General features: G+C 44.7%; 1 protein-coding gene across 5 annotated transcripts in view; it reads right to left on the bottom strand.

The window, feature by feature from the left end:
• The window catches only part of VPS8 (VPS8 subunit of CORVET complex), an 818,099-nt gene that overhangs the window by 227,317 nt on the left and 575,423 nt on the right, over window positions 1-15,359 (bottom strand). For all 5 annotated transcript variants that reach the window (XM_029606199.1, XM_029606197.1, XM_029606196.1 and 2 more), the window contains 2 exons: window positions 8,231-8,312; window positions 2,180-2,262 (listed from right to left, as the gene is read on the bottom strand). In XM_029606199.1, the coding sequence (XP_029462059.1) occupies window positions 2,180-2,262; window positions 8,231-8,312 (165 nt within the window). The remainder of the gene's footprint in view (window positions 1-2,179; window positions 2,263-8,230; window positions 8,313-15,359) is intronic.

Below are 15,359 nucleotides of genomic sequence, written 5' to 3'. Positions count from 1 at the left end.
GAGAATTGAGACATCCCCTTGGTTGACTGGTCCAATGCGTGCCTTGGGCGCTTTAGTGCCTTGTGCATCAACGGGACTGACGTACGTTGGGTTGAGTATCCTGATGCACTTTTTTGGTTGCATTGATGCTTTAATCATCACGCGATTCGATGCAGCATTCATCGACTGTTTCACAGCATCATGTGTCAAGCATTCAGAGGTTGACTTCGATGGTTTTGATTCATCTTTTTGTGATGAAACTTTAGTTCACTGCTGTGTTTAATTATTTTTTCTTTTTTGAAAGCACAGAATGCATCGATGAGACTTGGTGCTTTGCCTTGGTAGGCGATCTGACTGACTCTGTTGATAGTGGCATTTTCAGAATCTTTGCACCTGGGGTTGTCCAGTCTGGATCATCTCAGTGAAAAGAGCCCTCACCTGAAGATTTGCTCTGGCTGCTCCTGCAGGAAGCAAAGATGTGATGGCTTGTCGATGTTGACCTAATTTTGGGCCACAGGACAGCTATCTTTGCGATCTTGTGGACATTTGTCCACATGCTGGATAGTCTGGCTGGTTGTAACATTGTTCATGTCTATCTGTGATGGACATGATTTGTCTGTAGGCGCAGGAATTTAATCCATTGTTTTCTTTGATGCCATATTCTATCATCTTAAGTAAAGCCTACTGGCTTACTAGCACTGAAAAATTCTGTTGTGAGTTGCTGGAAAACAGTGAGTATATAGAATTTAAGAAGAAGTTAGATTAAGGAATTAAATCTGTGAAAAGTCAGAAAAATTCATTTGTGCAAAGCATGGATAAAAACAGACTGAGGAGACTCTGAGGCAATGATTACATGGGAATTCCTGCACATGCTTAGTAGAGCACAAACTCTATTAGCTTGGACAGACAGATCTGTTCAGTGCCACCGGATGACATCACTCACTGATCATGGCTAATTCAGCCCTGCTTATCAACGGGAAAAACATTGTGTTAGGAAGAAGCAGAGGGAAGAACATAGCACACTTGTTTCAAAGTAGTCTTTTCAATAAGAACCCTAAAAACATAGCTGAAATTTCATTAAAGGAGACCACACTCAGTAACATACTAGTGAATTCTAATGCCCTTTGATTTTTGAAGGACATATTGAAATTCTTAATTACTGCTAGTCTGAACTATACAGAAAGTAGACATTTACCTACCAAGAGTTCCAAAAGAAAAAAGGAAATGAAAATCTTAGGTCTTATTTCCACTGAAATTCAATCAAATATACAAGGAAAATAAAACATTATTTTACAAAGCATCTTACAAACCAGATGGTGGTAATCCAAGGGCATGAGACAATATTTGGCCCATAAAGTACAAAATGATTTTCACTATTGTTCATTACTTATTAAATTACTTGAGCTCCCTAGTAGCTCAAACATTTGGATTTCTGGACTGGTGCTTTTATTCACTGTGGATAAATGTCTGATATTTCTCTTTGTCTGCCATTCATCTGAATGTGTTTTTAATGGACATGTGATACTGGCCTGGTATTTGCATGTGTGACCATTTTGGATGATGTAAGTTCAAAAAGCAATGTGCTTGAACTACATGATGAGTTTTAGTGCTGCTTTAATTCTTAAATCCAGATCATCTTTTCTCATCTGGAATAGTCTCCAAAAATTGATCAACTTTAATTTGATAACAGCTCCAATTCCCCATGGAACAAGAAGAGCTGGACTGCCTGTGCCTTTCGACCATTTAAGAAGGATTAAGATTTTGTGGAGAAATTAATGCTCAGTCTTTCAGGTATGTACAGACCACATTCAGTCACTTTATAAAATGAAACATATTTCATTGCCCCCAGGGAAACTTTCCAGGGATCGTATTAATACACCTTTCAACTTTCATTTCTGACAAATAATTTTTATAAAATCCTGGGCAAAAGACAGATAAAGCACAAAACCTATATCTAAACCTTATTATATTCAATAAAACCTCCAATTACTGCAAGATTTAGTCAATGAAATATATAAAAGGTTACATGATCATATTTTCTTTATGATATTAGTCATTCTATGACTGCAATCCATCATGTTTTTAGCTAATAACTTTTGCTGTCATGTACTTTTCTTTCCGCTATATAAAACAGATCGTATAAATGCTGGAAATAAACTTTAGGGAAGAATAATGATTTTATGGTTGGTTCAATACTCACTTGCAAGATTCTCTGTAAAATTGATGGAAGAGCAATAAAAGCTGCCATACTGTTCAGCACCAGCATGGTCAAGCACTTTAGAGCTGAAATATCAAAAACAGTCAGTTCAAACACAACCACAGTACATGTGGGGAACAATACCACCTTGCACCCAATACATGAAGAAAATAAAATTTTGCCTGTACTCAGCACATGGGGAATATTGGGGGGGGGGGGGGGAGAAAAGAAACCAACCCAGAACATGGAGTAACAATGCTAACCCTGTTTCAAACATGCCAGGAAAAAAGTCAACCAAGTGTCCAAAAATATGGGAGAAAATGCAAACGCAGCACTCAACATATGGGGGAAACAATGCAAATTCTGCAGCCAACACACAGGGAAAACAATTCAAGCTCTATATTCAGCTGGTGGGGGAAACAATGCCAACCCTAGACTGAACACATGGGAGAAACAATGCCAAACTGTCATCCAGTATAAGGAGGAAAACAATGACAATCTTGCTTAAGTACACAAGGAGCAATGCCAACACTGGCCTCACATATGGTGGGAGTAGGAAAAGAAAGGCCAACACTGTTCCAAGCACATAGAGAAGAATGCCAACACTGACCTAGCATATACATAGAGCAGTCAAACACCATTAGAGAATGCACAAAGAGTAATGCCAACAACACTGCCACAGCAAAAGGAATAATGCGGCATTGTTGCAGTGTATACACATGTATGTGGAATAATGTCAGCACCACTGCAGTGCATGGCCACATATGAAGAATAAAGCTATCACTGTTGCAGAGAGGCAATGCTGATTTTCAGATGGGTTGTACTGGATTGCTGACCCACAACGTTTTTGAACTGCAGCAAATTCCCTTTTTAAGAATTTTCCGCAGTTCAAAATTCCAGAGACAGGGGAAATATGCTACATACTAATGCACTATGAGAAATTTCAAAATTTGTGAGCTGACATTCTGGCTGCGGATCTCATCCTGCTAGCTGCTGAAGACACAAGGAAGCCACCACCCATTCCTAGAGCTTCAGCCATGGTGGCTTGCAGAGCTCAATCTGCCAGACACCAAAAAAAATAGAGACCCCCCCACCTGCCCATCTGACTCTAGCAGTGGGATGAGCTTTGCCTGTCCTATGGGGAAGGTAGTTATGTGTGTGTGTGGCAGCAGGGCCGGTGCAAGCTTTGCTGCCCCCCCATTCATTCACTGTCGGTCCTGGACCCACCCAAAAGAATCCCAGTTTCCTTCAGTGGTACAAACTTTGAAAACTGATACCATCCCCTCCCACACACACACATTTTTTTTTAATTCTTTATTTATGGATTATAATAAAAAAAAAATACATCCATTCAAAATTACAATTCAATATTAACATTGAATTTTTACATGGAAAAAGGGAATTAAAAATTAATACACTTTATAACATAACATGGCCTTGAATAACATGATTCCCTTTTTTCCTGTTACCAAATAAATGTTTGGGGAACCGGTGAAAAAGTCTAGGATGAAAAACTAAAATAATAATATAACAGATAGTCAGAAGAAATACAGATTCATTTATACTTCCACCAAAAATTAAGTTGAGGCCTCCGCTCCCTGCCTCTGGGATCTACGTTCCTCCAGGAACTTCTCTAAGTCAACAGGATCGTAATAAACATATCTTGTGCGATCTACTCGCATTATGCATTTACATGGGAATCTAACAGTTACTTGAATTCCAAATGTTCTCGCTATATTTGCTAACATAATAAACTTCTTCCTTCTAGTTTGAGTTTCTTTTGCCACATCTGGGTACACCCATATTTTTTGACCAAGATATAAGGAGGCTCTATTTTGCAAAAAAAATTTTAACACCTTATCCCTATCTGACGAGAGGGCAAATTTTACCATTAATGTTCCCCTTCTTTCTATCTGAGCTGAATATGAGGTTTCAATTAAATCTGTGACATTTAAAGTTAGTTCTTGTGGTGTTGATTCTCTATTGATATTTTGAATTCCTTCATTCCTTTCATTTAAGAAGTACGCATTCAATATTTGAGGGAGATTCTCTGGCAAAAAAAGGAGGATTTCAGTTAAATAATTTTTAAGTTGTTCTCTGGGAGAAGTCATTCTACATTTAGGAAAATTTACAAATCTAAGATTTGTATAACGAACTATGTTTTCCAGATTTTCAACTTTTTTTTGTAATATATTTTCTCCTTTTATTATAGATGTTTGTACATTTTTTATCCCATTTATGTCCTCTTCTACCTTTACCAGAGTTTCTCCATTTTTTACAACCATAGGATTTATATTAAGTAATACATTCTGCATATCTTTTATGTTAACATTCAAGTTTGCAATATTATTCTGTAGAGCCAATATAGCATTCCATAACATCTCCAAGGAGACATGTTTAGATTCACCAATGTTAGCACTAGTAGTAGAAGGCATATTCAAAATATTTTGAAGTTCATGTGTAGAACTAGTCCCAGGGTAGGAGACCGGCAAGCTTCTTCCCGATACTAAAGATTTTCTATCGGTATCGGTTCTTTGCCCTACCAACGATTGTGAAGGGACCTGCCCTCCAAGATTTTCCAATTCTGTGTCTCTTTCACCTTGAACCTCCTCGGACGGGTTCATTCCTAAGGACGGAAACCGTATTATTGATGAACCTGGTTCAATGGTGGTTACACAGGTAGTTGGTGGTGGCGGTATTGTTGGGGCCCCGGGACTAAGGCTGGCGTCTCCCAGCAATAGAGATGCTTGCTCACCATCCCTTATTGCAATGGGACTCTCCGGGGTCGGATTTTCTGTATGTGAGTAGAAACCTGTTAAAGTTGTCTGTACCGGGCCGGGCCTTGCAGGGGTTGAGGCATCCTGCCTGACCTTGCCCTTTCTTTTTGTGTGAGGCATTAGGTTTAGAAAATGTTACAATAGACAAGTTAAAGGTTCTACTCACGCTTCTGAAGATACATAAGTAGTGGAGACAAGAGCAAGGAAAAACTTCCAGGTCCGGGACAAATACAGTGGCAACCTTCCAACCTTCGCCGGCCTAAGCCGGACCAAGCCGCGCGCCCCTTTGGAGCGCGCGGCTTAGGCAGCGCGCCGGCGGCGGGCCACCCACTGTTCAATTTGTATCAGTGGGCGCCTCCCTCTGACGTCACTCACTGCGCCTCGTTCCGGGTCCAGGCACCGGGGCCCTGCTGTTATTCCGTGGCTCACTCCGCGTTGTTTTTGGCGGTCTCAGGTGTTTCACCAGGCGGACCTGGTTGCCTCACTCCTCTCCAATTCAGGCTCCCAAGGTACGTCTGTGTCCAGTTCAGTTTATATCAGTGGGCGCCTCCCTCTGACGTCACTCACTGCGCCTCGTTCCGGGTCCAGGCACCGGGGCCCTGCTGTTATTCCGTGGCTCACTCCGCGTTGTTTTTGGCGGTCTCAGGTGTTTCACCAGGCGGACCTGGTTGCCTCACTCCTCTCCAATTCAGGCTCCCAAGGTACGTCTGTGTCCAGTTCAGTTTATATCAGTGGGCGCCTCCCTCTGACGTCACTCACTGCGCCTCGTTCTGGGTCCAGGCACCGGGGCCCTGCTGTTATTCCGTGGCTCACTCCGCGTTGTTTTTGGCGGTCTCAGGTGTTTCACCAGGCGGACCTGGTTGCCTCACTCCTCTCCAATTCAGGCTCCCAAGGTACGTCTGTGTCCAGTTCAGTTTATATCAGTGGGCGCCTCCCTCTGATGTCACTCACTGCGCCTCGTTCTGGGTCCAGGCACCGGGACCCTGCTGTTATTCCGTGGCTCACTCCACGTTGTTTTTGGCGGTCTCAGGTGTTTCACCAGGCGGACCTGGTTGCCTCACTCCTCTCCAATTCAGGCTCCCAAGGTACGTCTGTGTCCAGTTCAGTTTATATCAGTGCTAGGGACACTAGCGTGTCCCTAGCGCCTCTTTTTTGACAGGAGCAGTGGCTGTCAGCGAGTTTGACAGCCGACACTCAATTTTGCCGACGTCGGTTCTCAAACCCGCTGTCAGCCACAGGTTCGGAAACCGGACGCTGGTAAAATTCAGCGTCCGGTTTTCAACCCACGAGCCACAGGCCGATTTTAAATTTTTTATTTTTTAAATTATTTTTTACTTTTGGGACCTCGGACTTAATAGCGCCATGATATTAAGTCGGAGGGTGTACAGAAAAGCAGTTTTTATTGCTTTTCTGTGCACTTTCCAGGTGTCGGCAGAAATTAACGCCTACCTTTGGGTGGGCGCTAATTTCTGAAAGTAAAATGTGCGACTTGGCTGCACATTTTACTTAGTGAATCGCGCGGGAATAACTAATAGGGCCATCAACATGCATTTGCATGTTGCGGGCGCTATTATTTTCAGGGGGGGGTTGGATGCACGTTTTCGACGCGCTATTACCCCTTATTGAATAAGGGGTAAAGCTAGCATGTCGAAAACGCGCGTCCAAACGCGGGATAACAGTGCGCTCCACCGGAGCACACTGTACTGTATCGGCCTGATTGTCTTTACATACACTGTTGTGATGCTAATCAGAAATCCTGTAAAAAAAACACTTGGAACCCATATGGGATTAAGCCTATTCTAAAGTGTGTTGTGTGTGAACTTTACTCTCCAAAAGCTCTAAAACACAAATACACTTCCTATTAAGAGAATACCTCACCTCAGTCACATGCAGAACATAAACAGACCCTCACCAAATACAGAATAGAGCAACTATAAAGTAGAAATATAAACGTGACAAAAGCTGAACTGGAATCCACAAGAAACCAGATTCTTTGCAGATGAACAATAAAACTAGAACAATCGCCATTCCTCAAATATCAAAATATAAAATCAAGAAATAAAATAAATACAGAATCATAATATTAAAGATATGGTAATAATAATAATATTCCAAAAACAGATGACAAATAAAAGATTGAATAATTAAAAACTCACATTATTTTTTTTAAATGTCCCAAACACCAATAAAATATTTCAAAACAGCAGACACATTAAATAATATCTGAAAAATAAAACTAAAAAGGATTTTAAAAATTCACGCTCTCCATACCTGGTACTTTTGATTTCCAGTCACTCTGAGATTGTCATGGATTAGTGGAAGTGGGGTTCACAAACTTTCTCCTCCCTTTCTTACATTTACACACACACACACACACACACACAAACAAGCTCATATATACATACACTTCCTCTCTGACAAACCCCCAGGCATATCCAGCTCTTCTTTGGTTGGGATCTGCCAGCAGCCCTGGGCCCTCCTCTTCATTTCAACTGATGGCAGGTTGGTATCCACCTGCCACCCATTCTCTCTCTCACACAAACAACCCAGACAAGCTCCCATTCTTTTTCATGCACACAACCCCGAGGCAAGCTCCCATTCACATCCACCCAAAATGCCAGACAGGCTCCCATTTTCACACACATGCAACCATCCCAGGTAGCTTCTCATTCACATATACAAACCCATCTCAGGCAGCCTCCCATTCACACACACCCACTAATCCCAGGCAACCTCCCATTCTCACATACACCCACTCATCCCAGGCAGCCTCCTATTCATACACACACCCATCTCAGGCAGCTTCCCATTCTCACACACACATGCTGGCCAGGCAGGCAGAGTCCACAGGTTATTTTTCCTCTGCTGCTGCTGCTGCCAACCTGAACCTTCTTCGTTGGGGAGAGCAGCCATTCTGCACCTCCTCCTGCATGCTGGCCCCATGGTAATTCAACACTCATGGTGCTAGCACTTCCTGTATTCTCATCTTGTGCATCCAATGCCAGTCGAAGGGTTCCAAGAGAAATAAATTCCTTTATAACTTAAGGGCAGTTAGGCTCTCTGGAATACCCTTTCCACTAATACTCTGCTACATTCAAATGAATCATTCTGTCCACTATACAACCAAAAAATTTATCAATTTTATTCACTGGGAAATCTGTCTAACCTGACTTTCTAGCTCTGAATCAGTGAGAAGTGGGATGGCTGAAATCATGACTAGTACAGTGATGTGATATATTTAAATTTAATTTTATAATGAAAAGTGTGCAATGCTTACGTTCAGAGTATTGCTGAGATGCAGCAGAACTGAAGAGCTTTTGCGGTGACATCATGGCCTCCAGCAATGGAAACCAGAGTGCCTAATAAAACCACAAACATTATTCAATAAGGGACCAAACAACACACAATAACCTTACCCAACATATCCCAGCTCTAAGTTTTCTCTTCCATCTATCCCACCACCATTATATAAATAAGCAATGTGAATTTGTTTTAAAATCAATGGTAATAAAAACTAAATCAGGCATTATAGTTTTGGCTCATTTTATGGTGAAATAAAAGATAATCCACCCCCTCTCCAAAAATCCTGATATTTTTGGGTTTATTCGTTTCAGAAAATAGAATGTACTATTTTTCAAAACAAATAAAAATGAAAAAAAAAATGCCTACATAATAAAAAAATGAAAATAATCCAAAAACAAATTTAAAAAACAAAATGAAAAATGTTTCCTTGCATATCCTTTTGTAAATGTTCAAAGATCTATATTGCATCGACTATAAATCACATGAGTTTACAATCCAAAGGCTACTGATTTAAATGACCAATACCTGGTTAGATGTTTTTCAAGGATAGCAGGATGTTAGTCCCCCACATAGGTGACATCATCAGATGGAGCCCAATGTGGAAAACTTATGTCAAAGTTTCTAGAAACTTTGACTAGACACACTGAGCATGCCCCATACCACGTGTCCACGCGGGGTCCTTCATCAGTCTTGTGACATAGAATTACGATAAAATAAAAACAGAAGAAACTCAACTCTGAGGGGTGGTAGGCGGGTTTCGTGAGGACTAAAATCCTGCAGTCCTCAGAGAACACCTGTTACAGGTAAGCAATTCTGCTTTCTCTGAGGATAAGCAGAATGGTAGTCCTTACACATGGATGAAACCCTAGCTACAGGCTGCTCCCCAACACAAAAGGAGACCAGACACTTAACAGGTGCCAAAGGGCACAACATTGGTGCTGTTGGTAACAGAGGGGGAGACAGTTTGAACTCAAACAACAGGCCTAGGTTGAAAGAATTGGGTTATACACCTCAAACAGGGTCCGGAGGACAAACCGGCTGAACCTACTGTTGCATCAACCAACCCTATCCAGATAGTAATGTGATGTGAATGTGTGGCAAGAACTCCATGTCAGAGCCTTGAAGATCTCCTCCACAGGAGCTGCTCGCAAGTGGGCCATCGATACTGCCAAGGATCTGATAGAATGAGCCTTGACATGACCCCCAAGATGAAGTCCCACCTGGGCATAACAGAAGGAAATATAACTGCTAGCCAAATGGATATTCTCTATTTGGCAATGGCAATGCCCAACCTATTATTATCAAAAGAAACAAAAGGTTGGATGGACCATCATCTATGGGCTTCTGTCCGTTCGAGATAAAAGGCTAAGGCTCGCTTGATGTTCAAACTGTGCAATGCTCATTCACCTTGGTATGAATGGGACCTGGGAAAGAAAATTGGCAAGACGATTGACTGGTTAAGATGGAAATCCATCACCAACTTAGGCAGGACCTTAGGGTCATGATAAAACTTAGTATAAGGTGGATAAGTCACTAAGTTCTGGAGCTCACTAACCCTGCATGCTGAAGTGATCACTATAAAAAATATGACCTCAGAGGTCAGGTATTTAGATCACGGGTGTGCGGCAGCTCATAAGGAGCTTTCATCAGCTAAGCTAACACCATGTTGAGGTCCAAGACACTAAGGGAGGCTTTAGGGAAGGATTCAATTGAGGCAGGCCCCACATGAAACGTACAACTATAGACTGTTCAGAGATGGGCGTACCATCTACACTGTGGTGGTATGCGCCAACTGCACTAAGATGAAATTTGACAGAGTTGGTTTTTAAGCCAGCCTACAAAAGATGTAGAAGGTAATCAAGCAGTTTTTGTGCGGGGCAGGAGAACGGATCTAGGGCCTTCTGCTCACACTACACAGAAAAATTCCTCCACTTCAGTCCACAGGACCTTCTAGTGGAAGGTTTTTTTTAGAAGCCACCAACACCTGAGTCACATCCTCTGAAAGATCAAGCGGCTGCAGAATTAACCTCTCAACATCCAGGTTGTAAGCGACAGGGCCTGGAGGTTGAAATGCCGCAGCCTGCCCTGAATCTTGCGTGATGAGATCTGGGGAAGTCCCAGACGGATCGATTTCCAGATGGACAACTCCCGTAGGAGTGGAAACCAAGTCTGTCTTGGCCAATGAGGGACTATGAGAATCATAGTCTCTCTGTCCTCGAGAAGCTTCAAGAGAGACTTCGCCACTAAGGGAATCGGAGGATATGCATACAGAAGACTCTTGTCCCAGTGACGGGCTGGGGCATCTGAGGCTGGTTTTCTGTCCGACCTGGACAGGGAACAGAACTAAGGAACCTTCCTATTGCAGGGTGACGTGAAAAGATTTATATCCAGGCTCCCCCAGAGGCAGATATCCAATTCTCTACCCCCTGGTCCAGAAACCATTCGTGGGGTCTGAAGGCTCGACTCAACCTGTCCGCAACCATGTTCTCCATACCAGCCAGGTACATGGCCCAGAGCACCTTCCCATGAGACAGGGCCCACGACCAGATCTGAATAACTTCCTGACAAAGGAGGTACGATCCCATGTCCCCCTGCTTGTTGACATACCACATGGCTACTTGGTTGTCTATCTGGATCAGGGCAACTTTGTTGAACAGCTGATCTCTGAAAGCCCATAACCCGTATCTGATCATCCGGAGCTCCAGGAAGTTGATTTGACAAGAATGTTCCTGAGTGGACCACAGACCATGGATGCCAAGCCCATCCACATTAGCTCCCTATTCCATGGTGGATGCATCTGTGATTAGCACAATTTGAGTAGGGAGATTCCGAAAGGAAATCCCCTTGGTCCAGAGTGGAAAGTACCTGCCACCAGGACAAGGAGTTCCTGAGGGAAGGGGTGATTCGGATGCAATCCTGGAGGCTCGAGTGGCTTGGCACCACTGTGACCTCAGGGTCCATTGGGCTCTGTGCATGCGTAAGTGTGCCAAGGGAGTGACATGGATGGTTGCAGTTATGAGGCCCAACAGCCTCAACATGTGCCAGGCTGATAGCTGCTGGCTCTGTTAAACTTGTGCCGCAATGCTCACCAAGGCAACGGCCCTCTGGTATGGCAAAAAGGCTTTGGCCTGAGCCGTGTCTAGGAGGAATCCGATAAAGTCCAATTCGGGGTGACAAATTGAGATGGGACTTTGGGTAATTGAGGACAAATCCTAGTGACTCCAATACCAGAATAGTCAAGCGCATGGACTTGGTGGCCCCTGATGTGATGTGCTCTTGATGAGCCAAATCGACCAGATACAGGAAAACATGCACTTCCAGTCTGCAGAGGTGCACCGCCACCATGGCCAGGCATTTTGTGAAGACCCATGGGGCGGACATGAGCTCGAAAGGCAACACCCAGTACTGGAAGTGCCGTTTTCCCACCACAAATCTGAGATACATCCTGTGACTGGAGAAGATCTCGATATGGCTGCATGCGTCCTTTAGTTCGAGGGAGCATAGCTAGTCCCCTTTTTTTGCAAAAGAGAGATCAAGGTGCCCAGGGAAACCATTTTGAACTTTTTTTTTTTTTTTTTTTTTTTAAACTTGTTCAAGGCCCTCAGGTCTAGGACAGGATGGAGTCCTCCTGTTCTCTTTGGAATCAGGAAGTACCTGGAGTAGAATCCATGCCCTCTTTGACCTGGTAGTACGCACTGGCCATTAAGAGGGAGGAAAGCACTGGCCCAGAATATGGGTACGGGGGGCAATTTGTCGAAACACTTAAAGATTTAATTGGTACCCTTGGCGGATGATGGACAGAATCCACTGGTCCGGTGTTATACTGGCCACTGGTTCGCAAAGAACCGCAGCCTGCCCCTGACAGGAGTTTCATCTTTCTGGATACGGGCGACTAGCTTACACTCCCTTTGACCCAGTCAAAACCCTATCCCCAGAGTTGACTGAGGAGCTGGCTGGGGCTTATATAAGAACATGCCATACTGGGTCAGACCAAGGGTCCATCAAGCCCAGCATCCTGTCTCCAACAGTGGCCAATCTAGGCCATAAGAACCTGGCAAAAGGGAGCTCTCTGCTGCCTGGGATGGCTGCGGGATCTCTGATGGTGTTGAGAGGATCGAGGAGGTAGAGGATAGTAGAGATGTGAATCGGTTCGGATTTCAGTTCCGATTCACATCTCTATAGATGTGAATCGGAACCAGAATCGGTTCGGATTTCAGTTCCGATTCACATCTCTAGAGGATAGTACTTCCTTTGGCGAAAGACTTCCTCAGCCTCAGCCTTGATGGCCTCCTGGAGGAGGAGGATGGGTCTAGACTACTGGTGGAAAGCTGTTGGGGGGTTTCATGATGGTCCCAGAGTTGGGCCACAGCATTCCTCACTCTATCTCTGAAGAGATTCTCTGCAGTACGTGGCATGTCAGTGAGTCGTTCCTGTACCTCCGATTGGAGTTCTGAAGCCCGCAGCCATGCCATTCTGTGGGTGCCGATTACTGCTGCAGAGACCCTTGATGCCATCTCTAAAACATCGTAGGTCGCATGGACCTCGTGTTTCCCTCACTCCAGACCCTTGTGCACCAGCAACATGAGGATGTCTTGCTGCTGTTGAGGCAGCTGTTCAGCTACCTCCTGCACCTGCTTCCAGATGTTCCATGAGTATTGACTCATGTAGAGCTGGTAGGCAGCAATGTGGGCAATAATTATTGTGCCTTGAATCATCTTCCTTCCAAGAGCGTCCATCACTCTGTGGATCTTCCCTGGGGGCACTGAGGAATGGGTCCGAGAACGCTTGGCCCTCTTCAAGGTGGATTCAACCACCACTGACTGGTGAGGCAGCTGACACTTATCAAATCTGGCAGCCTTCTGGGCGAGGTAAATCCCCATCTGCCTTCTTATTAATGGAAGGCACCATGACGGGGTGTTCCCAAATCCTCAGCAGCAGCTCCTTAAGGTTCTCATGCACCAGGTCTGGCAAAATCTCTTAGGAGACTCCACAAACTGAAGGATCTCAAGCAATTTGTGTCTGGCATCCTCCTCAGTCAAAATCTGAATGGGATGGCCTCTGCCATCACCCTTACAAAACCTGTGAAAGTTAAGTTCTCAGGCAAAGACTTCCTTAACTCATCTGGAGGACAAGAATCTGTTGAGAGACCATCAGAGTCCTCGGAGGACTCTGTTTGATCATTCCCCCAGGGTTCATAGTGACCCTCATCCTCACTGTATGTCACAAGGGATGGGGCCAAGGTGTTTGGCCTATGTCCAGAGGTCCAAGCACCGATGGAACTGGATGTGGGACTACAGGTCTTGGCGTCTCCTCCAGCCTCGGTGGAGCTTCCTCCACGGAAGAACCAGTGACGACTATTGTATTGGTAGGGGAAGGCCTCGGGTGCCCCACCGGGCACTGATGTCATCCCGGGAGCCAGAGCCAGCTGGGTCGGTAATGCACCAACAAGCACACTGAGCTTCTCCAGAAGTGGTACGAGGAAGGGTGGCAATGGCTCCGGTGCCATCGGTGCCACAGGACCGAAGCACTGCAACATCCAAGTCCACCACCACCTAGACTTGACACTCCAGCTCCTCCTCGAATGCTACCGATCCCAACACCAATTGGGAGGAAGGAGGGGTGGCCAGATCTTCTTCGGACCAGCAAGAGGGATCGACGAATGGCACCAGGATCAGTGGAGACTGTTGCAGATTCCGGGCACTGGTGGAAGATGGGTGCTTCATGCCATAAGGTTGCTTCAGGGGCATCGTGGCAAAAGCCGGTGCATCCCCGTACCTGGCACCGTACATTGATGGGGACTGGTGACAATGCTTCTTAGGTTTCCCTCGATGCCCAGCCTGGTCCTTCCCTGGTGTCCAGGCTGAGGAAAACGAACCTGGCATCCTCGGACTGGAGGAGATCAACAGCGGTCGGTCTCCGGTCCCTCTATGCACCGGCGACCTCGATGGAACAGACAGTCCCATCAATGTCGATGGCATAGTGTCCATTGGTGTGGCTCTGAGGTCCTTTGATGCTGATGGATCTGATTTCTTCGACCCGAAGAGCTGATCCATCTTGTCAAGTTGAAACAGATGTCCCTTCAGAGTCATCTGTGTGCACAAACAGTAACCCCAGACGTCATGCGATGCCCCCAAGCAGAGGATGCAGACATACCTGAATGTAATCCACTTTGAAGCACTGAAAAAAAGTGTGAAAAGTGGAATATAAATAAAATAAAACAAAGAAATAAAAAAAATAATGAGGATCGGTGATCAACATGGTCCTCAGGCACTGGGGAAGCGGGACGTGGCGAAACCAAAGGGGAAAACGATGGAACAATGGAAGCAGGTGTCGATGGCCAGCAGGCACCAAGGCACCACCACCATGGGGGGGAACCAATGACAAAAAGAAACTTATCCAAAACACCAAACGCCCTGATTGGGGACGCTACAAGGAGGCACCGAGAGGGACCCGGTGATGGACTTGAAGACAAGATCACAAAAAACTTGCAAAAAAAAACAATTTTTCACAAGGCAAAAGCCAAGTTTTTAGATTCAATGAAACCACGAGGCTCACAGCTCCGCGGAAAAACAGAGAGTGAAGGGGGACCCTATGTGGGCACGTGGTATGGGGCATGCTGGACATGCTCAGTGTGCTTAGTCAAAGTTTCTAGAAACTTTGACATAAGTTTTTTGCAACAGCTCCATCTGATGTCACCCCTTGGGCGAAGGCTACCATCCTGCTTGTCCTCGGAGAACAAGTTCTTAGTGTGTTGAATTTGTAAGTTGGGATAGCATACAGAAGTTATAAATATTCTGTCATATTTATTTAAGCGTTTTATATACAGTCGTTCCAAAAGAAGATCACAAAGGTTTACAGTATTAGCATTCATATTCAAGGTCAATGGTCATATGCTTATATTTCATATCCTTTTATTTCTTAGTAATATAAGATGCATGGTGGAGCCGGGGGCTAAAATAACTGTGCTCTCAGTCAGCACAGTGCTGCAGGCAATGTACAGAGAAGGGCAACCAAAATGATAAAGTGGATGGAATTGCTCCCTTATGAGGAAAGGCTAAAGAGGTTAGGGCTGTACAGCTTGGAGAAGAGATAGCTGAGGGGGG

The sequence above is a fragment of the Rhinatrema bivittatum genome, chromosome 6, assembly GCF_901001135.1.
Source record: "Rhinatrema bivittatum chromosome 6, aRhiBiv1.1, whole genome shotgun sequence".
In the NCBI taxonomy this organism is placed as follows: Eukaryota; Metazoa; Chordata; class Amphibia; order Gymnophiona; family Rhinatrematidae; genus Rhinatrema; species Rhinatrema bivittatum.
This window is presented reverse-complemented; position numbering and strand designations above follow the sequence as displayed.